This window comes from Gobio gobio (assembly GCF_949357685.1).
Source record: "Gobio gobio genome assembly, chromosome: 1".
NCBI classification, from domain to species: domain Eukaryota; kingdom Metazoa; phylum Chordata; class Actinopteri; order Cypriniformes; family Gobionidae; genus Gobio; species Gobio gobio.
Window position 1 is genome coordinate 65,840,563 of NC_137097.1, and position 27,780 is coordinate 65,868,342.

General features: G+C 37.6%; 3 protein-coding genes across 4 annotated transcripts; 2 read left to right on the plus strand and 1 right to left on the minus strand.

The window, feature by feature from the left end:
• Positions 1 to 332: 332 nt before the first annotated feature.
• Positions 333 to 3,373, plus strand: gng14 (G protein subunit gamma 14). Its single transcript, XM_079831682.1, has 2 exons — positions 333 to 442; positions 2,593 to 3,373. Exons 1-2 carry the CDS (start codon positions 356 to 358, stop codon positions 2,716 to 2,718), a joined length of 213 nt encoding a protein of 70 aa, XP_079687808.1. The 5' UTR covers positions 333 to 355; the 3' UTR covers positions 2,719 to 3,373.
• On the minus strand, positions 2,710 to 14,903 carry fbxw9 (F-box and WD repeat domain containing 9). Of its 2 annotated transcripts, none has more exons than XM_079831662.1 (8): positions 14,617 to 14,903; positions 14,140 to 14,234; positions 11,739 to 11,886; positions 9,749 to 10,511; positions 6,091 to 6,239; positions 5,815 to 6,015; positions 5,667 to 5,732; positions 2,710 to 3,477 (listed from the first exon to the last, which is right to left on the minus strand). In XM_079831662.1, the coding sequence occupies exons 2-8, from the start codon at positions 14,232 to 14,234 to the stop codon at positions 3,403 to 3,405; spliced, it is 1,497 nt and encodes a 498-aa protein (XP_079687788.1). In that variant the 5' UTR covers positions 14,617 to 14,903; the 3' UTR covers positions 2,710 to 3,402. The 2 variants fall into 2 exon arrangements, with proteins under 2 accessions (XP_079687788.1, XP_079687787.1); XM_079831661.1 differs by having other exon boundaries at positions 14,140 to 14,237; positions 14,617 to 14,893.
• Positions 14,904 to 17,359: 2,456 nt separating this feature from the next.
• Positions 17,360 to 27,562, plus strand: LOC307122827 (uncharacterized protein; the record flags this gene model as incomplete). The annotated part of the gene is made up of 2 exons (XM_079811067.1): positions 17,360 to 18,190; positions 24,497 to 27,562. The coding sequence occupies 2 exons, from the start codon at positions 17,360 to 17,362 to the stop codon at positions 25,487 to 25,489; spliced, it is 1,824 nt and encodes a 607-aa protein (XP_079667193.1). The 3' UTR covers positions 25,490 to 27,562.
• Positions 27,563 to 27,780: the final 218 nt, after the last annotated feature.

The window sequence follows — 27,780 nt, forward strand, 5'->3', positions numbered from 1 at the left end:
TGTGTGTGTGTGTGTGTGTGTGTGTGTGTGTGTGTGTGTGTGTGTGTGTGTGTGTGTGTGTGTGTGTGTGCGCGCGCGTGTGTGTGTGTGTGTGTGTGTGTGTGCGCGTGTGTGTGTTGGAGGACGGAGGGGTTCATCATCCCATTGAGATATAAATGCCTCCAAAAACACCAGCTCTTCCTCACTGAAACAAGAACATTTGAGCTCTAGTCAGCAAACCAAATGGACTCTTGAGGTAATATTACAGCTTCTGCTATATCAGGCATTCATAGTTCTAATAATAATATATATTTCGCTGCTCAGGGTAAGATACACATGCTTTCCAGGGTGCAAGTGTCTAGGTTGCGCAGGAGTGATGGACGTTTACTGCAGTAATAACGTTCTTCAGGCCAGGAGAACCGTGGAGCAGCTGAGACTGGAGACAGAACTTCAGAGAATCAAGGTGAGATGCATTCATATAAACCACAACACTTCTTACATTCTAGTATATTTGGTATATGGCTGAAATGACAATAGCCTCAACTTCCAAGCACAATAACATACACTCTAAAATGCTGTGTTAAAAATAACCCAAGTTGGGTTGAAAATGGACTAACCCAGCAATTGGGTTGTTTTAACCCAGCAATTGGGTTGTTTTAAGCAAATATTTAACCCAACCGCTGGGTTAAAACAACCCAAATGCTGGGTTAAAACAACCCAAATGCTGGGTTAGTCCATTTTAAACCCAACTTGGGTTATTTTCAACACATCATTTTTTTAGAGTGTAATAAATATAATATAAAATATATAAAACACACTTAAAAATAAATGTTCTTTATTGGCATCTCATGGCTTCTGTGGAACTTTTCCATTGCACCAAAGGTTCTTTAAAGTGGAATAAGGTTCTTCAGATTCTAAAAATGTTATTAACATTAAACACTGAAAAAATAAAAACCTTGGATCATCTTCAAAAAAATTTGAAGTAATCAATCACACAAAATATTTGACATTGACTAAATCATTTAAATTAGTTGGTAACACTTTAGAATAATGGTCATTAGTTAACAGTTAACTACATTAGTTAACATTAACTAATAACGAACTGCACTTATAAAGTGTTTATTAATCTTTGTTAATGTTAATTTCACTATTTACTGATGCATTATTAAAACTTTATAAAGTAAATGATCTAGCTTCCACGAAGATCGCAGTTCAAAATGCTTATGCTACTTCTGACAATGCACATCAGTTGCGTTTTTGTCCGTGCTATTTTACTTTATTATGTAAACTTACTTTATAAGTCCAGGGGTTTTCAAACTGGGGTCCTCCAGAAGGTTCTAAGGGTTCCCCATGTCAGAGAATAACAAGACAACGCAAAAAGTCTACTCTAAATGTTTCTCTCCTTACTTGCCTTATACGTACTTTCCAGAATTGTGTACGTTTGCTTTGTATGAGTGAGTTTTTCTCACTATAGTCCCCTTTATCTCGCTCACTGGGGTTGTAAGGCACTATTCTTAACGCAGTACGTGCTTGCATACATTTGTGAAAGTTTCTTATACAAATAGTTTTTAATTGAAAATGATGTTCTTCAGGTTTATTCACCCAACGTTAAGTATAGCCAATTTAAGTAATGTTATGTTTATGATGTTATAAGTAATATGTTGTATTTATGTCACACTTACTAACAATTTAAATGTTTTTTCTTACATAAAAAAATTGATGGATTTTAGGAAGGGGGTCCCTCATTAAAGGATTAGTTCACTTTTTATATAAACTTTGCTGATAATTTACTCACCCCCATGTCATCCAAAATGTCCATGTCTTTCTTTCAGCAGTCGAAAAGAAATTAAGGTTTTGGATGAAAACCTGAATTGAAAATGAATTTTTCTCCATATAATGGACTTCAATGGGCTCCAAACGGTTCAAGGTCCAAATGACAGTTTCAGTGCAGCTTCAAAGGGCTTTAAACGATACCAGATGATGAATAAGGGTCTTATCTAGCGATACGATCAGTTTCTGCGAGAAACCGAGCAGTATTTATGCTATTATTTACCTCTTTTCAGACGAACGTGATCATCTCTGAGCTTCGCCATAACTTCCGCTATAAGTGAGGTCAAAATAGCATAAATACTGCTCGGTTTCTCACAGAAACTGATCGTTTCTCTAGATAAGACCCTTATTCATCATCTGATATCGTTTAAAGCCCTTTGAAGCTGCACTGAAACTGTCATTTGGACCTTGAACCGTTTGGAGCCCACTGAAGTCCATTATATGGAGAAAAACCCTGGACTGTTTTCATCCAAAACCTTAATTTCTTTTCGACTGCAGAAAGAAAGACATGGACATCTTGGATGACATGGGGGTGAGTAAATTATCAGCAAAAGTTTATCTAAAAAGTGAACTAATCCTTTAAGGTTCATCATATTTGGGGGTCCTTGGCATCATAAAGTTTGAAAACCCCTGCTATAGTCTATACAGTATTCAATGCAATTACATCAGAACTGTAATTAAATGACAGAACATGAGTAGTCCCTTACTTTCCTTTTTCCACAGAATATAAGATGATGTAAATGTCTGTAATGTAATGCATATGTTGGCATGTGTATCTGTCAGATTTCGGCCGCAGCAGAGCAGATTGTTCAGTACTGTCAGGAGCACAGGAGAGCCGATCCGCTGCTCACCGGGATCGCCGCGTCCTCCAACCCGTTCAAAGACAAGAAGACGTGCGTTCTGCTGTGAACAGTGCTTTTTATTTGCAGTCTTGAAATGACACCTTGACAATTCCAACTCAATAATCAAATTGTACACTTATAAAGCTTTTGAAAAAAAACAATCAGCAAAAAAAAAAAAAACAGAGATTTTGATCACAGGACATTCAGTCAGTCAGTCACAGAGCAGCGCCACAGCACTGTCTGCAGAGATTATAAATAATTCATAAATATGGACATTTTTAAACTAGACTATATAGTTTGTTTTGGTCTTAAAAGTGTTCACTAAGTGCATTTAATTTAAAGCACGGTGCCTCTTTTTTACTGTACACCGATTAAAACCGATTTCCTTATTTGTGTAATACACATCTAGGGAGCTAAACACTGATTTATAATGATAACTCTACTGTATTATACTGTAGATGTCCATGTATGTTGTTAACATCAATTTTATATGTAATGATCACACAAGCGAACTGGAAACAAATATAATGTAAGTTGTAAGGAAAACAGTGACGGTGTTCCTGTGTTACGAGGCACTGAAATGTTTAGTGTGCTATCATAGTGCGACCTCTTCATAGACAACTCGTCTGGGAATGTCAAGTTTTTGTTTCTTGAAACATGTATCGGACACCTAAAACATTGGTTTGGATCTTTTCCCCAATAAAAGCAGCACATGAATGTTGTTCCCTGCATAGAAAGGCTTTTTAAACTCTCACACGCGGAGCCTCCAAACCTCCACGTTCATGTCACCAGAAGCGATGGCCAGCGTTCCTCCTTCAACACTTAACTGGGGAGAGAAAAATGACGAGACTTTATTTATGCATGGCAGTACAGACACAGAATATAGAAATGTGTATGTGCAACCATACCACGGCATATCTATTTTATAATGGCTTTGACACTTGGCTCATCCAATCAGATTTATATGTGTTTTGAGTCTTTTTTTAATTCAAGTCTTACATATTGTGAAGCTTATTTTGTATTGATTTATTCATTTGAGTAAAAAAAAAAAAAAATTTATTCGCTGGATTATTAAAAATAGGCACGATCATATCTAGCGTGATGTAATAAATAATGACGGAAATCTGAATATCGAGGTGCAAATTACCAGTACTAACAACATTATATATTTTAGGATATCATTTGAGAAAAAGTCACAAGTCTCAACTCAGAATAATACACTTAGGGTAGGTTTACACGACAACGATGTACTAAAAAAAAAGTTATTCCTTAGTTTTTTTCACGTACCAACGACAACGTTGTCAAAACGATCCCCGCTCACACAGACCCATGAAAACGATTCAAACGCTGTACCTCCAGTCAACCTCCCGCAGTTTCTCTTTAAAGGATACTCCGCCGTTTTTTCATATTAAACTATGTTATTCCCTTAACTAAGACGAGTTGATACATACCTCTCTCGTCTCAGTGCATGCACTTAATCGCTCTGACGCGCGGTGACATTTTGATAGCACTTTGCTTAGCCCACTAAGCCCAGTTCATTCATTAGGTACCAAACAGAGATCAAGTTAGAAGCGACCAAACACCTCCACGTTTTCCCTATTTAAATACAGTTACACGAATAGTTATAACGACCAAGTATGGCGCAGTAAAAAGTCACGCCTGAAAAATCCTCTCCCCCTCACCCTCAGGGAGATTTTTCAGGCGAGACTTTTTACTGCGCCATACTTGGTCGTTCAACTATTCGTGTAACGAGAGAGGTATGTATCAACTCATCTTAGTTAAGGGAATAACATAGTTTAATATGAAAAAATGTGGAGTATCCCTTTAAAGCCAATACGGAAGTGACTTAAAACTGCAATTCATCGACAGGCTCCAGGAGGAGCAGAATCTCATTGAGCTCATGGTAAAATGCGCAACTTTACAGCAGAAAAAAACATGTTTACAGTCTGGTACACATTATGGTTTTGGTCTATACGGCTAATTTTGCTCTTCATGGCAACTGTGAAAGGGGTGAATTTTTTTATAACTCATTCGTTTATATTATATAAAGCCTTAAAGTCCTGCATAATTAAGGACGTGGCCACTTTGAGTGACAGGTGGACACGTCACCTCAGCTCCGCCCACGTCCCGCCTCTTTGCCCGTTTTCTGTTATCCGGGAGCCAAGATGGCAACGGCCAGCTCGACCCTACTTTACGCTTCAAAACTGCTCTTCAGAATCCTATGGGTGACGCCACGGACACAACGTCCATATTTTTTTACAGTCTATGGCCATTTTTGTAGATTACACAAAGACGATAACATATCATATTCAAAAACTTGCACTTTGTTTGTTTTTTCAGACCCCAAAAACGCTGTTGTTGTGTAAATGAATGGCCAAAACACATCAAAAGTTTTTAGTTGAAAACGGTGTTGTGTAAATGGCCCCCTTATTTATGTTCTCTTTTATGAAATAAAGGTGTGAATTGACTATCCATCAAAGATAACAGCAAGTATATACAATAATATACAGTGATAAAATAGCATTACGATGTTATTTTTATGTTTTTCTGCTCACCAAGACTGCATTTGTTTGACCAAAAATACAGGAAAATCTGTAATATTGTGAAATATTATTACAATTTAAAAGAACTGTTTTGTATATGAATATATTTTAAAACATAATTTATTCCTGTGATCAAAGCTGAATTTTCAGCATCATTACTCCAGTCTTCAGTGTCACATGATCCTTCAGAAATCATTCTGATATGATGATTAAGAAACATGTTTTCATTATTTGATGAATAGAAAGTTCAAAAGAACAGCATTTAATAGAAACTTTGTAACATTATAAATGTCTTTACTGTCACTTTTGATCAATTTAATGCATCCTCACTAAATATAATGATTATTTCTTTTTTCTTTTTTTAAATGCCTACTGTGCCCAAACGTTTGAACAGTAGTGTATAAAATATAAGATTTTGGATTGTTTTAGGAATCAATACAGAGAAAAATCACGGTTAAATATGTCTTCATACCCCATTAACTCCTGCCTGATGGTGAAGGGTGCACAGCGTCTGTGGTGGAGCACATGGGAGGTGGATCTGCGTGGAATAAGAGACGTGGGCTGCCGATAACCTTGGATAAACGTCAATAAAACATATTTTGAGCTGTCGGATGCCTTACCTTGATAGTGCGGTCAGAGGAGCAGGTGTAGAGAGTACCCGGAGAAGAGTGTACGCCTGTGACCAGGGACCGGTGGATGTTAAAGTTGGATATGGGCATCAGGCAGCTGTTGTGCATGGAGAAGCTGTGCACGAGTCCACGGTTGTCCCCGGCCCACACCTGGAGACCGCTGTAGCACATCGACAACAGGTAGGTGCTCAGCTGTAGACAGGCAAAGAGGAACAAGAGTGTAACAGCTGCCCTTTATTCTGCCATTTTTAGCTCGTGTGTGCACACCTGAACTCTCTGCAGGAGCTTCCCCGCCCTGCGGTCGTACAGAGCGACCGTTTTGTCTTTACTGCCTGATAAGATGTACTGGTCATCTGACGCCAGGCACAACACAGCATCACCGTGGAGACGAAGACTCTTGACCAATGGATCTGCAGCTGTATCACATAAATGACAGTAGGCAAACAATTACAGCACCAATGGACACGTTATCATCATACACCCTAATCATTAACAACATGTATTCTTATTTCTGTGCCATAGTTATTATATTGATTAATAATAGATAGTTAGCTAATCTGTGTGCTTTGTATATGTGCATTTTTGAAATGCATAACATGTACAAATTAATTTAAATTGTAATGTAGATGCATTTTCTGTGAAGCTGCTGTGAAACAATATGTATCGTGAATAGCGCTATACAAATCAATTTTAATTGAATTGAATTGACACGTGCCAATCATCTTATAGTGTCCGACTGGACTTCACAGTTTGAATGAAGTTTCAACTGAAACATTTCTTATTGTTATCAATGTTGAAAACAGATGTGCCGCTTAAAATATTTGTTTCTTTGATAGAGAAAGTTTTGAAAAATCTGCATTTAATTGAAATAGAAATATTTTGTAACATTATAAATGTTTTACTGTCAATTTGATGCATCTTTGCTGAATAATAGTATTACTTTAAAAAAAGATGATCTAACTTTCGAATCAAACTTTTTGATGCCAAGGACCCCCAAAAATGCTGAACCTTTATGAGGGACCCCCTTCCTAAAATCCATCTATTTTTATGCACGAAAAAACATTTAAACTGTCAGATAAATAGTAAGTTTGACATTATAAATACAACATATTGTTTCCCAACTTAAATTGACTATTGATGTTGGATGTATAAACCTGAAAAAGAACATTTTCAATTAAAAATTATTTGTATAAGCAACTTTCACAATAAATGTATGTAAGCAGCTTACGTACTGCCTTACAACCCCAGTGAGCGAGATAAAGGGGACTATAGAGAGAAAAACACACTTAAGATACAAAGCAAACATATACAATTCTGCAATATATACTGCAAGAAAGGAGAGAAACATGAAACAGAAATGAAACAGTTAGAATATTCAGTAGACTTTTGTCTTTTTAGTCTCTGAAATTTTCTGGGGACCCCTTATAACTTTCTGGAGGACCCCTGTTTGAAAACCCCTGATCTAACTGACGCCTTCGATTGGTGGTTTAATTTTACAGGAAGTGGACTTGTGGCCTATGTGGTGAACAGGAGTTTTTATTCTGTCATTTTTGAGTGTAAAGTGCACAAGCTTTGATGTAAAAAAAAAATAAAAAAAAAATGCAAATACATTAGGGCTGTCAAATGATTCAAATGTTTAATCTAATTAATTGCACGTTGTGGCGATTAATTAATCTAATCGCAAATGAATCAGTCGTTAACTTTGGCTGAGAAATTACAACCAAAAGATAATTTAAAGTCATTATTGTGTTAAATGGGAAAATATCAAATAGACGTTACAAAAAATACAGCTATATACTATAAGTATATAAATATTTTATTTGATAAAACATAGAATTTATTACATTATAACGAGTATATTATGACAGAATTAATTTTTTTTTGGTGAACTATAATTTTAATGGGTTTTTATTAATATGGTAAATGTTTGTTTTTATGAAATTATAGTCTAAATAAGAAACTAAGGGCGTTTTCACTCCTGAAAGTCCGCACCAAGGTCCGAACCGAAGTTCATGTTTTGATACATTTGGTTAGTTTTGGTTTGGTTTCACATTGCAATTATGCGAGCGCACTAAAGAATGCGTCCACTCGCCATCATCTATGTGGGCGGCATCTGGACATTGATTGGTTTGTAAACGGACGTGCGTCTGACGTCAGCGTCTTTGACAAGAATGAATGAACGGACGCATACCGTTGCCACTATTGAACAGTGCGCATTGCTTGACTATTTTCTTTTCGTTACTTTTAAAAGTGGACATTTCAAGCTTTATATACACATATTTCTCATGTTTGTGAGACAAGTAGCCTGCTGAGTTTCGGTGTATTTGAGACGCTTCTTATTTATTAAATCCAGGCAATTCTCTGATTAAACGTTGATTAAAATTAAGATACAATTTATACGAAACAAAATTTACATTAAAGAAAGGCTTTCTAAGCAAAATCATACAAAATTTCAATTCTGTACAAAAATCTTTTCTGACCTTCTGACATATTGCGCATCTTTTCACTTTTCATAATCAATGTAGCCTAGATTGAATTTAAAAATAACATTATAACATTTAAACATAAACAGGAACTTCCTGTAAATGGTCTGAAAGTACGAACCATACAGAAAATGCTTTCACACTAGAAACGAACCGAACCCATTTGCTCAAATAGTAGGGGTGGGAATCTTAAGGCACTTAATGATTCGATCCGATTCCCAAAACGATTCTTAACACACATTTTTGGTAACTAATTATCCTGCTGTGCAAAAACATGAACTTTACATTTTAACCAAAATTGGAGCTAATATGCGTTTTGTTTTAAGTTAGAATATCTGTTTGACAGTATTGCCATATTAAGAATGATTATGAAGATTTCTTTCAATACTTTTATTTTATTAACAAAGTTATATTCAAGATTAACAAGCTCTAATGAAACATAGTAAGACATACAATTGCAAAGAACAATCATTAAGAATAAAAAGTTTACTTTGGTTAGAGCCACAAAAAAATCTTTAAAACATAGGTTAAAGCAGAAGAAAAACAACTTTAGCGCTCGCTGAGAAGCCAAATTTCAGTGTGCGCGCATAACATCTCACATGGGGAAAAACTTGCCGAGTTGCAACAGTCATGTTAGAGACATTTAACGAATCACTCGCCAAAACGAAGTCTTTGTTCAGAATTTCCCATTCATTTGAAACATTGTGCAGTAGTTCAGCAATATTCAATAAGTCATTCCAAAAATGATGCCACGAATGTTTGTAGGTTTATGTCCCGGCCACGCATCGGAGACATAGGAGTGTTATTAAGCATTAAAGGCAAGGAAAGCGCCATATATAGCCCACTTGAGCACCACTTCGCTATTTTGGCTCCGAATTTCGTTTGTTGGAAATATGAACATAATTTAGAAATGCTTTTGAAATTAAAAACTTTGCATTTAATAAGCAAAATACATTTTTGAAATGGGGAGGCGAGCGCAGACACAGCGGCCAGAGAAACGGAGGAGCGACTGCTGTAAGACGTCTGTGCAAAACTGCGGGTGTTGAACCCTCTCACCGGGAAAAGTGTCCCCACGAGTGCGACGCCCCTGAGCAGGTCGTAGTTTGTCCATTTTATCTTAAAACGAAGCCAATTCACCAGCATACGAACGTTCGCCTATCAACGGGTTGTTCTGCGCGCGCACAGTGGTGAAGTGGCTGTTTGAATTGAACACAGAATCGATTCTGAATTTTTGAGAATCGATTCTGAATCGTTAGATAACGAATCGCGATGCATCGATCTTTTCTCCCACCCCTATCAAATAGCAAAAGAAAAATGCCACAATAGAGATTTCAACACTTTCAAAAAGAGGGAAAAAATGGAGTGAGATTGATAACGGCAGTGAAAAGAGAGAAATATCACTCCCGTAGACGCTGTATTTCGAAACAGCAGCGGTAACTCACCTCGGGTGTCAAAGATGCTTAATTTCTGATCATGTGATCCGGCCAGCACCATGTCTCTCTCGCAGGACAGACACAGCACAGCAGCTTTACACTGGATGAGTCCCCGTTCTGCTCCTCCTGCGTCAAGATCCCAGAGCCTCACGGTGCTGTCGAACGAGCCTGAGGCCAGCAGGGGTCCGCTCGCTGCCAGGCACCACACCCAGCCCCGGTGGGTACTAATGGTGCCACGTCCCGCTAGAGTATGCATTAAGGTCCCTCTGGAGCCCTCTCGAAGGTCCCAGAGGTTCACGTTTCTGTCCCTAGAGCCGGAGGCGCATAACGCCCCTGCTCCACCCAGCAGGAGGACGCAATTCACATCTGCAATGTGGCCAGATGGAAGGATGATGTGCTCCAAGGGTGAAGAAGTGTCGGAGGGCTCACTAAGATGGGGACTATCAGGGGCATTCTGGGATTGCACATTTTCATCTCCTGCTTCCGCTGCAACATTTACAGCAACGTCCAGCTGCATCTCTTCCAAGTTCCCCTCGGCTAACGGCACTTCACCGTTCACCCCGCCAACCGCCTCTACATGTCTCTCTCCCTCTCCCCGATTCTCCTGCCCCGTCCAGCAGCCAATCAGCTGCTCCATTTCCAAGCAGGCCTTGGGCCAATCAAAATCCTCCTTTGGCCCGACTGGGAATAGTGTTTTGGGACCTGAGAGTTTTTGAGCCCTCAGCTGCCACATCACGCGATCCTCGCCAATCTTTCCCAACGTCTGACATACCTAACCATAGAGAAAGAGGCATACATGATAATGAGATGTACACTATCATTCAAGAGCTTGTTAAAAAAATTAATAAATTAATACTTTTATTCAGCAAGGATGCATTAACCCTTTGGGGTACTTCATTTATGGGTCACACTCAGGACCTTTGGGTCAAAAATTACCCGGAGGGCGGGATTAAAATAAAAAAGATTTGAGAAAAATCAATGAAATATATTTTTGTTCAATAATATTTTTTCTTTTCTTTTTTGGTGTTTTGAGATAATTTTATGATTTATAATTAATATTTATGCAATAATTATGGCCCATTTTTTCCCATTGAATATAATAAAAAAAAATTATATATATATATATATATATAATTTTTTTTTTTATTTATTAAAGCTGTATTTCATTTTAGAGTCAAGCCTAGGCTTCATGAAAGCAATTTTTTTAATGAGGTCGGTGCCATCCAGTGGACACATTGAGCATTTTTATCACGCAATAGCACATTTTTACCACTATAGTGGATCTTGCGTTTTATAAAAAAAAATTAAATAATCGGAATGGTCCGAAACTTGGTGACTTTATTGGTACTTGGTATATGAACACCCAAAGAAATTGGGGACAGGATTTGAAAAGTCTAAGTGGTCGTAAAAAAAAATAGTCACACTCAAGACCTTCGGGTCAAAAATGACCACCATAGGAAATTGGCAAGAATATGAAAATACAGAGTATTTAAGGACTCAGCAGTGAAGGGGTGAATCTCTAAAACATCAAGAGTGCAAAACAGACAAAAAAAGTTTTTGTGTGTGAGTTTTTTTGTCTGTTTTGATCTCTTGATGTTTTAGAGATTCACCCCTTCACTGCTGAGTCCTTTTTTTCTGCATCCTGGCTGATTTGTAGATTGTATGCACAAAAAACTCTGTATTTTCGTATTTTTGCCAATTTCCCATTCATTTCCAATGGGGGTAATTTTTGGCCCGAAGGTCCTGAGTGTGACTATTTTTTTTACGACCACTTAGACTTTTCAAATCCTGTCCCCAATTTTTTTGGGTGTTCATATACCAAGTACCAATAAAGTCACCAAGTTTCGGACCATTCCGATGAAGCTACGGCTATAAAAACGCTTCGGGTCATTTTTGACCCAAAGTACCCCAGAGGGTTAATGTTATCAAAAGTGACAGTAAAGGCAATCATAATGTTACAAAAGATTTATACTTTTGATTTTTATTTGGAAATGATTACCTGTGGCAGCACATTAATGACACACTGTGCTGGGAGATGTGAGGCTATCTGGGTAACTATCTCCCATGGCAACGACAGGAGGTTTGCTCCATTGCTAGAAGGGGAGGGGCTTGTCTCCAAAGCGATGACGGATGGTTCCAAATTCAATCTGTGGGGCAAAATGTCACAATGCAAGAGTTTATACATGAAGGCTGGAATACACTACACAACTTTTGCCCCGATTTACAGACTGGACAAGCCGAAAGTCAGAGCCGTGTAGAGTATGATAGTCGCAGACTCAAAGCTTCAAAGTTTGATTCCATCAAGTTGGAGGATATCAAACATGTTTGATATTTTGAGCCGATGCAGGGCCGCACACCATAGGCATTGAGGAGGACAAGTCTCCCCATTAATTGGAACTGGCCAAATTGTCAATGTATGATATTTCTTAATGCTGCTCTCGATTACGCACCGCTCTGTTTGTTGTTAGGATGACAGACAATTAAAGAGTAAAATTTTTAGGCTTGCCTTCAGCGCTAGTGTCAAAATGAAGGCCAATCAGATCAATGAAGGCGGAGCTTAATGTTCGATGAAGATGAATGTGAATTCCAATGCAACGCTTTTAGTTTTGACGGTGAAAGAGCGTGTGCGTGCGTGTGTGATGAGATATAACTAGCTAATCATTTAGCTGTTTTATCATGGATTTTTTTCGACCCACAGTCACATACAGTGTTGCAAACTACTCCTTTTAATGTAATTCAGCCATTTTGAATTGAAAATATACTATCATTTAATTCTATCATTTAAATATGCTATCATTTGATAATGCTATCAATATTTATAATTCTTTTTTTTTGTGGACATATTAGACATACAAACGAGTGAATGTGAGCATATTTTTAAATAAAATATTATTTACAAAGAGTTTAAATGGATAACAACTATGTTGGCAACAACTTTTATCATACTCTTATTTCTTCTTTATTAGCTTAAATCCATTTTAATCCTTTAATTATTTAATGTCTTTAAATAATTCGGGTACTGGGTACTGTTATATACCTGACAAATATTTTTAAAGTAAACCTGACTCTCCATTTTCTTCCACTCCAGATAGGGGTTTATACTATATATATTTTTTATTTTATTCACTTACGAATATTTTAATTTCATTTCTGTAAAGCAGTCTGAATTGCCACTGTGTATGAAATGTGCTATACAAATAAACTTGCCTTGCCTTAAAATAAAAAGACCCACCCCGCTCCCCTTCAAAAAAAAAACTTTGGTCCCCTAAAAACACATCTCTTTACTATGGCATACACAACATTATCAATTTATATTATTCAAATCAGTTAAATGATTGTTAGGCTGCATTAACTAGGTGAGCCGGAACCGGGAACACTTCCCATAACACCTGATGTACTCGTTACATCATCGGCAGAATGGCATCTACGCTAATGATGGTCTCTCTGTTTTATCACAAGGTTTACTGCAGTCAGCCGGATCCAGGCCGTATCCAGATCAGATGGTGCACCTGCGCCCAGAGAAGACCAACACATGACCCTGAAGTGTCTGCAGAGACCGAGTCAATTAGACTACCGCTAAAATTGCCTCATCGACACGGCATCCTCACTAAACCCGTCTCCGCCGTGATGACTCCGATCTTTGAATATTACGATCCAATCTGACTTCTGACCTGTTAGGTTGCCAGAATAATAATCATACGCTGTTTGTTCTTTGGCCAGAGGAGAACTGGCTCCCTTACTGAGCCTGGTTTCTCCCTAGGTCTATTTTTCTCCATTATGTCACCTGATGGGGTTTTGGTTCCTTGCCACTGTCACCTTTAGCTTGGCATCTTCAGTCGGGGACACTAAATATTCAACTAAATATTCAAATACATTTTCAACTAAATTACTGATCTGCCCACATTGTCACTGTATGATAATTGAAATGAGCTGATAACATCACCGTTTTCTCCAGAGTGGCTGCACAGTCAAATCAAATTCTGTTGCATTATTTTCCTGTTTAACACTGTGAAGCTGCTTTTAAACAACCTGCATTGTAAAAAGCGCTATATAAATAAAGGTGATTTGACTTGACCTTGGTAGTGTGTGATCCTCAGTCATTTAGTGTATGATGCCCAGTTTTCCCTCTATTTACAAAGTCGGCAAGTGTGTGATGCCTAGTGATTTAAAATCGGCTCAGATTCAGAAGTCGTGCAGTGTATTCCAGCCTTAATTTGTACAGCAAATTAGTTGTATTTTTTTTTGTTTGTAATAAAGTGCTTTGAAAATAAATACATTGAATTTGCAAACATATAAAGCTCAAGAAAAGACATGATAATTCTTTCACAATTATACATGCAAACTACAGTAAATTAAAATATATTTTTTTATCTAAAGTTGAAATGGTATTTAATACAGACCTCTGTAAGCAGTGTGGGGTGTCATTGGCAGCAGCAGGACATCTCTCCTCTTTCTCCTTCTCCTCGTCCTCCAGGGCGACATTTAGCTTTGACATCTACTGAATCACAAGAGCATTGCAAGCTGGCGTCACTATCTGTTATTCACATTATAATGATCTGAAACCTACTTTACGTCCATTAATGCTAACTTACTTAATCTGGTTACCTCTAAGCTTAAAATTAAATTGCATCTAGCACATGGTATGGCAATCAACATCATGGCAACATTATGTTTTAAGCTATTAACATACAATCAACAACAACAAAATATTCGCTGAAGATACACTCCTATAGAAGTTGAAGTATAGAACACTATGGCAGTTGTGTAATTATTAAATGCCTAAATTACCTATATCTAATCAAATAAAACCATATAAAAGACCGTAATTAATATAAACTATAAAAAGTATTTACTTAAACATGATGGTGGACACATACCTTATTTTAATCAAAAATCCTCGTAATCAAAAACCGATTGAAAAGGTAAACAATCCCCATTTCCTATTGATGTTGTTGATATGACGCTGCACAATCATCGGTGCTCCGCCTGTTTTATTTTCCTTTACGACGATATTTAATTTGCGTTAATGGCGATTTATGTTAGAAAAAAGAGTGGGGAATACATACAAGAGTAAAACGGATTATCATCAGAGAATATATGAATGACCATAGTGTAACTGGCACCAACTGACGCATGTCAACACTGCACTTCTCTGGCGCACATCATTTGCGTCATCGTTGTTTCTGCACCGACGGGGAACTCAAAACTAAATAGAATAAATGATTACACTTTTAATAGTATTTAATTTGTATTTATTTATTTGAAGTTTGAAGTTTTTATTTTATTTATATTTAATTGTATTGAATAATTTTGTAATATTCTACAAAAATTAGGATTAGGCTACTGATTATCCCCTATCGCAAAACTAGTAAGTTTATACAAATAGTCATTATAGTCATTAAAGAGATCCATTCGCCTGCATGTCTGTAAAGTAAAGTAAATATATCTAACTGCTGTGTATCATGCAAAGCAAAGGGATTCAAATGTGAACTTGCCATGAAACGTCCAGAATTCATATTGTAGTGAGAAGGGGAAAAACTGTATACTTAAATACAATAAATATATGAGATGCAATATGCTTCTGCAAGTGCAATGTTTAGGGTGAATTCAGATACATTGACATAAATAGAAATATAGCTAGATTATACTCAAAAATATTTAACATGTTGAAAGTGAAAATATACTGCTTAACAAAAAAATAAAATAGAATAAAAGGAGAAAATTTAAGCATGTGTGCGTAATAGGCGTGAGCTGACTCTGTACACAATGACAGTTAAGGTCAAAGTCCAGCACATTTTCTCAGTCTCTCTAACACACACACACACACACACACACACACACACACACACACACACACACACACACACACACACACACACACACACACACACACACACACACACACACACACACACACACACCCCTGTAGAGTCACAAGCTTCTCATTTCAGAACATTATTTGTTTGCTTTTCTACTGCAATAGTCAAATTCACTTCTCCATATTCTCCAATAACTAACTATTACTGTGGTGAAAGCATGTACTTTGCAAATGAAAAATTGATGGTACAAAACTATGATGTCATGACCCAAACATACTATTATTAATGGTTATAAACTTTTAGCAGCTGATAATGAATAATTAGATGTATATTTGGACCACAAATATGACTTTGTGTGATGTTAAATAAAGGATAATATACTAGCATACAACATACTTTTAAAGTACTTGGTAGTAATTGGGAATGGGGTTATTGGAAGCGTTTCAGTATCAATACCGAAAAATCTATATTTTTGACAACACTACATTCGTTTATTATTTCAGATGCCTTTTTAAAAGATTGCAATTTAAATAATGTACACCTGCCAAAGTGGCTAGTAGTGACTGCGTTACACGCTACTGCTGAAATACACCTGCTTTTGGCAGGTTGGCGGGTGTTATTGTCAAGCCATGTATGTATATACTGAGCAGGCATAACATTATGACCACTGACTGAATAACACTGGTTATCTCTTCATCACGGCACCTGTTAGTGGGTGGGATATATTAGGCAGCAAGTGAACATTTTGTCCTCAAAGTTGAAGTGTTAGAAGCAGGAGAAATGGGCAAGCGTAAGGATTTGAGCGAGTTTGACAAGGGCCAAATTGTGATGGCTAGACGACTGGGTCAGAGCATCTCCAAAACTACAGCTCTTGTGGGATGTTCCCGGTCTGCAGGGGTCAGTCTCTATCAAAAGTGCTCCAAGGAAGGAACAGTGGAGAACCGGCGACAGGGTCAAGGGCGGCCAAGGCTCATTGATGCACGTGGTGAGCGAAGGCTGGCCCGTGTGGTCCGATCAAACAGACGAGCTACTGGAGCTCAAATTGCTCAAGAAGTTAATGCTGGTTCTGATAGAAAGGTGTCAGAACACACAGAGCATCTCAGTTTGTTGTGTATTGGGCTGCAGTCCATGCCTCGACGGGTCAGGGCTGTTTTGGCAGCAAAAGGGGGACCAACACAATATTAGGAAGGTGGTCCTGATCGGTGTAATATGTTTTCAAACTTTTATGTTACATGCGATTAATTGCGATTAATCGATTTGACAGCACAAATGAATTCAAACAAAGGATTACAGAAGCATCAGAAGTCCTTCACTTTGCACCTTCAGTGTTTTTCTCCATCTTCTTTAGCCCTGTTTCCCAAGTGAGAAGTATAGTAATTATATTATCCACAATCTCTCTCCACCTTTAGTATTCAGATGCTTATCATCGTATTGCCTGAGGATATTTCAGGGTCCACCCAGTTCCTTATCTTCACATCCTTCTCATTTGAACGTCTCACTGACTGGACACTTACAAACAAGGGCCAGTCTGCTGAGGTGCTACTGATAAGGCAATGAGTAATCAGAGGATGTGGCCAAAAACATGTGGCCCCTCCCTGGACCGCTTCCCTTCTGGGTGAGGTTAGTATGTGAAGACTAACCTGGAGTTGACACGGACAACGGTTAGGCTGAGAAAAGAGCAGAATTAAGCAGGTGAGCAGGATCAATTATATTCTCAATGGAGATATGAGAGAGCTGTCGACAACATTGTGAAGGCTGACGCATTTCTAAATCAAGACATAACTGACTTTTAAGGATCATCATGGTAACCCTGAACACTCAATCTCTGACCGTCCCAGTCGGAATAATCAGGCTATTTGAATTTGTGCTGATGCTCATCACCTTCAGCCTGGTGGCTTCTGAGGGCCACGACAACTCTTCATTCTGGGCCTGGTGCATGTTCACCTGGTGCTTCTGCTGTTTCATGACCCTCCTCATCATCATCCTGGAGCTCACCAGCCTAAACACCAAGGTGCCCATTTCTTGGGACGACTTCACTACTGCTTTTGCGATGCTGTCCACGCTTATGCTGTTGGCCGCATCAGTCATCTACCCCAAGTTCTACATACCCTCCGCAAAATCAGTCAGGATTGCAGCCACAGTCATTTCCTGGGTGTGCTTCGGCCTGTACACGGCGGAGGTGAGTCTGACCCGAGCCAAACCTGGGGAGATCAGCGGGTTCCTGTCCACGGTGCCAGGCTTACTGAAGGTTCTGGAGGTGTTCGTGGCCTGCATCATCTTCATCTCTCTGGATTCGGCCACCTACAGCGGTCGTGCTGGGCTGCAGTGGTGCGTGGCCGTCTACTCAATCTGCTTCATCATCGCTCTCCTCATCATCATCCTGACCATCGGACGCTTGCTGGCTCGATGCCCCTTCCCATTCGACAAATTTCTGACGGGGTACAATGTACTGGCGGTTTTGATGTACATCACAGCTGTGGTGATATGGCCAGTCTACAGTTTTGAGAAAAATCCACCACCACCATTATTCAAGGACAACCTGATCGTTGTAACCTGTATGACTTGCATCAATTTGATCGTCTACATTGTGGATACGGTTTACTCAGTGCGTCTGGTGTTCTTCGTTTCACCTGCCTAGGGAAACCACAACGGTTGTAAGACACATTGTTATTGTAAAATCTATTCATGTAAATGTAACCAGATTGTGGCATCAGCTTGGATGAGAAGTACAGCTGTTATACAGGCAGTTTTAAGCAGTGATTTGTGTTATCATATTATTAGATTATACAGCAAACTGACTGACAGTTTAATGATACTAATGCATTTTTTAAATTAAATAATTGAGACTATTTGAAAAACCTGATTTGTAACAGTGCCTTTTGTTAGTAGGCCTAATCTGATTAATGTATACAGAGGTGGACAGTAACTAAGTACATTTACTTGAGTACTGTACTTAAGTACACTTTTTGAGTATCTGTACTTTACTGGAGTATTATTTTTTAGGGATACTTTTACTTTAACTTCACTACATTTGAAAGACAAATATCCTACTTTTTACTCCACTACATTTCTATCAAGGTCCTCAAAGTCGAAAGTCGTTTCTGTAGCAGCTTTAAAAGTCAGTGGATGAATTTTGTCTTCTTTAAAAGTGTTTTTTTTTTTTTTTTTTTGCAGACAGCCTATCAGTAATCACTCTTGTAGGGTCATGTGAAGTTTGCCAACATTTTTTAAACACTGATCAGTTTATGGCAAAATGGAAGACGACGGTTCCTCGGCACAGTGTGTGCACCCATGGCTATACTTAAAATGTATGTTTCAGTTTTCTCAAAAGATTAGTTTAGTTGGCATACACTTTGATGCATGTCTCATAAAATTTTCAAAAATGTAGATGTCTGGGAGAAAGAGAAGAGTAAACAGTTGGGAGAATATCGGATGCGTATCAGAGTATAGGGTCCATGCATTCAGCCGTAAAGTGACAGCAGCTTTGTAAAGAGCTTTGTAACTTTTATACAAGAAATTGAAAATTTCAATACTTAAAGTTACAACACTCTATACGGACACTCTAAATGTAAAGAAATGAGTTTAAGGTAGTCGTATGCTAGCATGTCGGATGGAGCATCACTGACTGGCTTAAACCAACATGATGGCATAATGTGCATTTATACAACAATGCAACAATAATAAAATAATGCATTGACATAAAAAATGAAATTTACTTTTAATACTTAAGTACTTTTAAAAACAAATACTTCTGTACTTTTACTTAAGTAAAAATCAGTTTTTAGAACTTTCACTTGTAACGGAGTAATATTTGACCAGTAGTACTTTTACTTTTACTCAAGTAATAGAGTTGTGTACTTTGTCCACCTCTGAATGTATACACTGCTATCAGTAACTAACAACATGTTACATTTTTATATAATGCATTTACACATGAATTATATACACTCAACTAAAGGATTATTAGGAACACCATACTAATACTGTGTTTGACCCCCTTTCGCCTTCAGAACTGCCTTAATTCTATGTGGCATTGATTCAACAAGGTGCTGAAAGCATTCTTTAGAAATGTTGGCCCATATTGATAGGATAGCATCTTGCAGTTGATGGAGATTTGTGGGATGCACATCCAGGGCTCGAAGCTCCCGTTCCACCATATCCCAAAGATGCTCTATTGGGTTGAGATCTGGTGACTGTGGGGGCCATTTTAGTTCAGTGAACTCATTGTCATGTTCAAGAAACCAATTTGAAATGATTCGAGCTTTGTGACATGGTGCATTATCCTGCTGGAAGTGGCCATCAGAGGATGGGGACATGGTGGTCATAAAGGGATGGACATGGTCAGAAACAATGCTCAGGTAGGCCGTGGCATTTAAACAATGCCCAATTGGCACTAAGAGGCCTAAAGTGTGCCAAGAAAACATCCCCCACACCATTACACCACCACCACCAGCCTGCACAGTGGTAACAAGGCATGATGGATCCATGTTCTCATTCTGTTTACGCCAAATTCTGACTCTACCATCTGAATGTCTCAACAGAAATCGAGACTCATCAGACCAGGCAACATTTTTCCAGTCTTCAACTGTCCAATTTTGGTGAGCTTGTGCAAATTGTAGCCTCTTTTTCCTATTTGTAGTGGAGATGAGTGGTACCCGGTGGGGTCTTCTGCTGTTGTAGCCCATCCGCCTCAAGGTTGTGCGTGTTGTGGCTTCACAAATGCTTTGCTGCATACCTCGGTTGTAACGAGTGGTTATTTCAGACAAAGTTGCTCTTCTATCAGCTTGAATCAGTCGGCCCATTCTCCTCTGACCTCTAGCATCAACAAGGCATTTTTGCCCACAGGACTGCCGCATACTGGATGTTTTTCCCTTTTCACACCATTCTTTGTAAACCCTAGAAATGGTTGTGCGTGAAAATCCCAGTAACTGAGCAGATTGTGAAATACTCAGACCGGCCCGTCTGGCACCAACAACCATGCCACGCTCAAAATTGCTTAAATCACCTTTCTTTCCCATTCTGACATTCAGTTTGGAGTTCAGGAGATTGTCTTGACCAGGACCACAGCCCTAAATGCATTGAAGCAACTGCCATGTGATTGGTTGATTAGATAATTGCATTAATGAGAAATTGAACAGGTGTTCCTAATAATCCTTTAGGTGAGTATATATATATATATATATATATATATATATATATATATATATATATATATATATATATATATATATATATATATATATATATATATATATATATATATATATATATATATATATATATATATATATATATATATATATATATATATATATATATATATATATATACCGGTGCTGGTCATATAATTAGAATATCATCAAAAAGTTGATTTATTTCACTAATTCCATTCAAAAGTCAAACTTGTATATTATATTCATTTATTACACACATATTGTAATAATATATTTCAAATGTTTATTTCTTTTAATTTTGATGATTATAACTGACAACTAAGGAATGAAATAAGTATATATACAGTATATATATATATATATATATATATATATATATATATATATATATATATATATATATATATATATATATATATATATATATATATATATATATATATATATATATATATATATATATATATATATATATATATATATATATATACTTAGAGCTGTCAATCGATTAAAAAATGTAACTAATAATCACAAATTTTTTTCTGTTTGCCTAATTAATATATACTAATATGTGCTACATACTTTTTGGAATAATAAAAAGACATCTGGATTTTTTTCCCCCTTCATTTTGAGTAAAGTGGTAGTGTACAGTGGGAGTTTTCATGACACTAAATTTGATTAAGATTAGGCCTAAGATTTGAAATAACTCCCAAATCCCCCCTTTGCCCCATGTTAATTCACAAGGTTTTGTATGTGGTCAGATGAGATTCACAGACTTATTCTCCTTTGCTATAAGTGTTTGCAAATACACTGGCCAGTTAAACCAAAGAAAGTGAAAGAAAGAGAGAAAACATATCGGTTGGTCTCTCCATCATTATGGCATCATAGTTGTAAAGCTCAATATCATTGTAATAATATTGTAAACTTTGATCCTAACATTGACATTGACTGTAACTTGTGCTAACACACGGGATAAGTGTACTAAAGGTAAAAGCATACAATTGAGAGATGTTTAGATGTTAAGGAGGGTGAATTTAACCTTCGGCCTTCTCGAGGTGAAAAAAACCTCATGGTGGTGTTTCAGGACTGGATTAACCAACAAAATCCACTGAAAAAAAAAACATTGATGTAATGAGTTTACGTCATCCAATCAATTCTCGACAGATAAATCAAGCCCTTCTCTACACCTAAAATATATGCTAGCCTACTGTTTTGCTGTTTATGTTTCACGTGAATGTTTCATTAAATGGGACCTATTATGCCATATTTTACTAGATATACAAGTCTCGGTTGCAGAATGTGTGTGTGTGAAGTTTAATTAGTGCAGCTGTTGGATAACGCGTCAGGTGTTCTTTACGTGCTGTCAATCGTGATAAAACTTCACGGTTTTATGGACACTGCTATGTTTGACACTGTCGCTATTGTTACCGTTATGCTAGAATGCGGTTGTGACTTCAGGTATTTGATACAGCTCAGCTGAATGAACATTCAAGCAGCTACTTTAATCTCCTGAATGAACAAAACTATTTAGGATTCACGCGTATAAACACTGGCTGCGGAAAATCCAAAAAAAAGTGACTGTGAACGAGACATAAACACCTTTCCTAATTAGGCCTACAATGCATAAACCTTACACTCTAAAAAATGCTGGGTTAAAAACAACCCAAGTTGGGTTGAAAATGGACTAACCCAGCAATTGGGTTGTGTTAACCCAGTGAATGGGTTGTTTTAACCAAGGAATTGGGTTGTTTTAACACAGTGAATGGGTCGGTTTAACCCAGCGATTGGGTTAAATGTTTGCTTAAAACAACCCAATTGGTGGGTTAGTCCATTTTCAACCCAACTTGGGTTGTTTTTAACCCAGGATTTTTTAGAGTATATCACTGTAAAAATAATTCCGTCGTTTTTATTAAGGATTAAAAAGAATTTGGCAGCTGGGTTACCAGAATAATTTTGTAAAAATTACAGTCACTGTAAACATTAACAAATTAAAAGCCCAATAAAAACTAGTATTTTGAAGAATTTATTACTATTAAAGCACCATTTCATTGTTTTTTTTATAGTTTTTTTTACAAAATTTTGATGTCATGGTTTTACAGAATTTCACAGACATTTTTTTTTGCACTATAGCTGACAAACTAATGCATATGAAATCGAGCAGAAAGGTTAATGTGTATAGCCAGACTGACTGGTATTGTTGAGTTGAACAAGAGAGACTTGCTAAGAAAAGCTTTTAAAAAAAATACCAATAAATAATAACCGTATCTATGAATGACATTTTACCTATAATTATATTTCAAACTCCAAAAACACTTCAGTTTAAGCATACAGTTAAGGTTACAGATTAATGCTTTAAATATGCTAACAGGGAAATTATAATGTATTTATAATGTATTATATGTTGTATTATAATGTATGTATTATAATGTAATTATAATTGTGTACCTTGAATGCAATGTAAGTCGCTTTGGATAAAAGCGTCTGCCAAATGCATAAAAATGTATAAAAAAAAAAAAAAAAAAAGCACTGTCACATCATTATCATTATGACCAGCTGACTGCTGTCTGTGCAGACACTTAGTCCAAAATCAGTTTTAGAGTTTATTTAGGTGTTTTATCTATCTACTATTATATTTCAACCTGGATTTCAGCACGAAAATAGCGATAAAAACTGGCATTTGAAACGCAACACGCATAGAGACAGTTGACAAAAAAGAGATTTCTTTAGAGGTTTAAATGATAAATAATATTCACAATGAAATTAAGAAGTGTGACACCTTGCGGTTGTAAGTGGAACATATTTTTATGATCTACAACTGTGATAAGACTTATGTTTCTGAGTATCAAGCCCATTTCTGCCAAGTAACATAAAAATCATGCTTTGGTAAATCATAAGCACTGTAAAAAAAATTCAGGTCTCCAATTGAAAATTTTCTAAGTGACCGATCACATCCAAATTTTTCAGTTGGCCAAATTTAATTTCTGTGAATTGATGCAATTTAATTCACAGAAATTCAATTTGGCCAACTGAAAAATTTAGATGTGATCGGTCACTAGAACATTTTCAATTGGAGACCTGAATTTTTTTTTACAGTGAGAGAAGTTGAATTTATGAGATAAAATTCATAGTTATGACTTTAAAAAGAGGGAAATGTTTGACTTTTCATCTAATAATTTTGACTTTTCGTGCCTTTTTATATCTCCTAATTATGATTTGCATCTCATATGTTAAAATTGTTGTCTTAATTATGATTTTTTCAGAATTTCACATTTTTACCAAAGCATGATTTATTGTTCTTACGTTGTGGAGATTCATTATCAATGAAGATCTTAAGTAATGAAGAGAAAGCTCACTAAATTAATTTACTAGGCGTAGACAAAGAAAGAGTCCTGCCCAATTGTTTGCTTTATCTGTAAAACATTCTTGCTCTAAATATAACCCACTACATCATACTGTTATCGGGACAAGTAAGACAATAACCCAAATGAAACCGTCATGTAAGTTGAAGATATGTAAATCAGAGGATATGTTGAGGAGGGACTGAAACCCGTAGGAAAAGATTAGAAAGGGTCCGGCTCTAGACCAGAGTCCAGGGTTCGGAATCAGCTCATAGGACAACAGCAGACCAGCGACCAATGAGAACCTGGAGAAGGGGTCATAAAAGAGATAAGCTCAAAACAGCTCGATCAAGGGTTTCTGGTCTAGTGTCAACTTGAAGCATGTTTGCTGCCACATCAGAATAAACTGAAGGTTTACTATACGAGGACGAAGGATTTAGACATTCATGGCACAATGAAACTGGTCAAAGAAGCTCAGAAGAATGTAACGAGCGTTGGGAAAAGGACAACCTAAAAGAACAAAACGTCAAGACTTTGGGATTTGTGAAACCCGATTTCGTCATGTTGCACGTGGATTTCCGATCACTGATTCAGCCCATTGGCATTGTGCGGATGCTGGAGGTGGTTCTGACATGCATCTGCTTCGCTTTGGCGGCGTCCACCGTAGACAGGAGCTCCAGTCTGTCCCATTGGGCCTGGTGCATGTTCTGCTGGTGCTTCTGCTGTTTCACGACGCTCCTCATCCTCGTCCTGGAGTTCACCAACCTGAACACCAAAGTGCCCATTTCCTGGGAGGACTTCACCATGGCCTTTGCTATGCTGGCCACACTTATGATGGTCACCATTTCAATCGTCTATCCCACGTTCTTCGCCAGGCCCGACAGGCCCAGGGCGATCGGGGCGTCTGCGATGTCCTGGTTGTGTTTCGGACTGTACGCCTCCGAGGTCTGGTTGGTCCACAAGAAACCTGGTGAAATCAGCGGCTTTCTCACCACCGTCCCTGGTCTCTTCAAGATCCTGGAGACCTTTATTTCCTGCATCATATTCATGTCTTTGAGTCCTGGCGAATATAGGAAGTTTCCGGGAACACAGTGGTGCGTGGCCGTCTACTCCATATGCTTCGTTTTTTCATTGCTGATTATTGTTCTCACCATAGCCAGGCTGTTGCATGTCTTTCCATTTTCTTTCGACAAGGCGGTCATCACCTTCAACATCCTGGCCGTGGCTATGTACACAACCGCTGTTGTTATCTGGCCGCTGTATGCATTTGACAATCCACGTCCTGACAACTGTAACCACTGTTCATGGGATGATCTGGTGGTGGTGACCTTCATGACCGTCATCAACCTCTTGGTATACATTGGAGACATGGCCTACTCGGTTAAAATAGTGTTCTTTACCCATCAAGAACAGGGTTAACCCTTTTTGCTTCAGCTTTGGTTTCACATGAAAAAAAAACCCACCAATGTGCATTGCGATTATATGTACTATAAATTGGGACACTTTTTTGCCATTGAGATGACTGCATGGACGTCATGTACTCTGCATTTGAAAGCACATTTTGTGAATCAAAGGCTGTTCTTCATATCTAGTGTCCTCCAGTACCTCGTGTACCCTGATCGGTTGATCGGTAAAAGTAATTTTTGGCTGCCTCAGCCCCAAATCCGCAAACGCAGATTTGAATTTAGCACTTGATAACGTGACGCACTAAACAATCTCTAATCACACTGGTGTGATCATAAGCTTAATCGTTAATTATCAAATGTAAAAGTTATATGTTTTTTTGTCTTTTGGAAGCTGCATTCAAATCCATTTGGCTAAATCTGAGGTTTTAATGGGCGTGGAGCCTCTGGATGACTAATGTCCCAATTATCCTGAATTCACTGTATAACAAAGGAGTGGTCACATATTAGCCAAACTTAGGCGAAATTTCACGGGTGAGGGATGTCCATTGTCCATTTTCAATAGTGTACCGATGCATTAACACAGCAAACATTGGTCCGCCGTGTCCCTGGCCAAAACTAGCCCGCGGTAGGGCGTCATGAATCTGTAAAAATATGACAGAACATTAAAATGCATTACGTTCAACTTTCATTTGGGAACTTTCTTTCAACCATGACGGGACATGTTGGAGGGACGCCTTTTCAAAGGCCATTAAATGCCAAATATTTGCTGGGAAGCCAAAGACTAGATATGTTTCACTCCTATTTTAATGAATGAAAGAAACTTCAGCAAGCAATATGGCGGAATATGTCCCGCCTTCTAAATAAAAGAGCCAATTTCGGATTGGTTAACGTCATTACGTCACTGCAGCAGCCATTCAAAAAAAAAAAAAAAAACGGGTCTGAATCCGAAATCGCCCCCTATGCCTTAAATAGGGCACTATTTGAGGGAACAGCCATTTGTAGTGGTGTCTGAAACCATAGTGGACGTTATCGAGTGCACTCATTCTATCCCACTTTGCACCGCAATAACGAATGTACAGCCGATGGACACACAGCGCCTGTCCGAATTCGCTCACTTGTTTTCATTCACTCCTTCAAGTGAACTGTATCAGTGGACTAAAGTAGGGAATAGTGATTGAGGGTTTAGGGGGCGATTTCGGATTCAGCCAGAGACTTGCGCTTAGGACTGCACATGTGCATTGGCTGGTCTAGCCGGAAAAATAAGCTTTTTAACGCTATTCGAGTATAAGAAACAACATTTATGGGACAGTTCATGTCAGATTTTGTTGCTGATTTGAAATATGTAATTGACTTGTGAGTTCGGTGCGCAGTTTTTGAGATTTCAGGATTCCCTCATTCAAATAGAGAGGACTTGTCTTGGATGCCTTATAGCTATCCGGAGGCGTTGCAAGGGAACAGACTTTCGTTGAAAGGGACTTTGATCAAACACAGATTATTCATACGCCACTTCCAAACTGAGCGGTTTTATATTGGTCAACGTGTCAATTTGCATGTTCAAAGTTGAAAAAACTTGAATCATATACATGTCTAATGTTTTACTTAATACTAAATCCCAAATCACGCGAAACGAGATGACTGCATTTCTCCCACGCAATTTCCCCATACAAGTGTAAATGTGGCCGCACCCTTAATAAGTAATTCCCACAGTCCAGAAGTTTAGTATAGATGAGTTATTAATTCCCAGACAGCCATACAACATGGCTATTTCTTCATAGTGAAATATGTTTCATGGGTTAATTATTATATAGCCAAGCCTCCAAATGATATCACTCCAGGCTATATAACTTAGTAGAGTTTTTTTTATTTTTGTAACCAGGTTTTTAAATCTATTGTTGCAGATTCTCACAGAAAGCCAAAAGGGTTGTATGATGTGAGAAATAGTCAGAGATGTTTATGAGATTTCGTTGCTGTGTTTTCAGTTTGGATCAAGTCACAGCAGTGTCATTAAAATATGAAGAAATGGTTATGGTTTACCCTGCTGATTTAATCTGAAAGATACATAATTCAAATCAAAATGTATAGTTTTACAGTGTATGTGAGTGCTTTATTTGTTCATGTAATAATGTAATTTAAGTTGATGTAATGCTTTGCTAATGCACACGCATGTTTTTTGGGCAGTTTACTATTATCCATTACCAAAAATCTGAATATATAACTAAAGATTATCAAATAATGAGAAAACATTCTTTGCAATAATTTTTTCTCCAAAAATAACTCAATAAAAGTAGTACAGCATACAAAAAG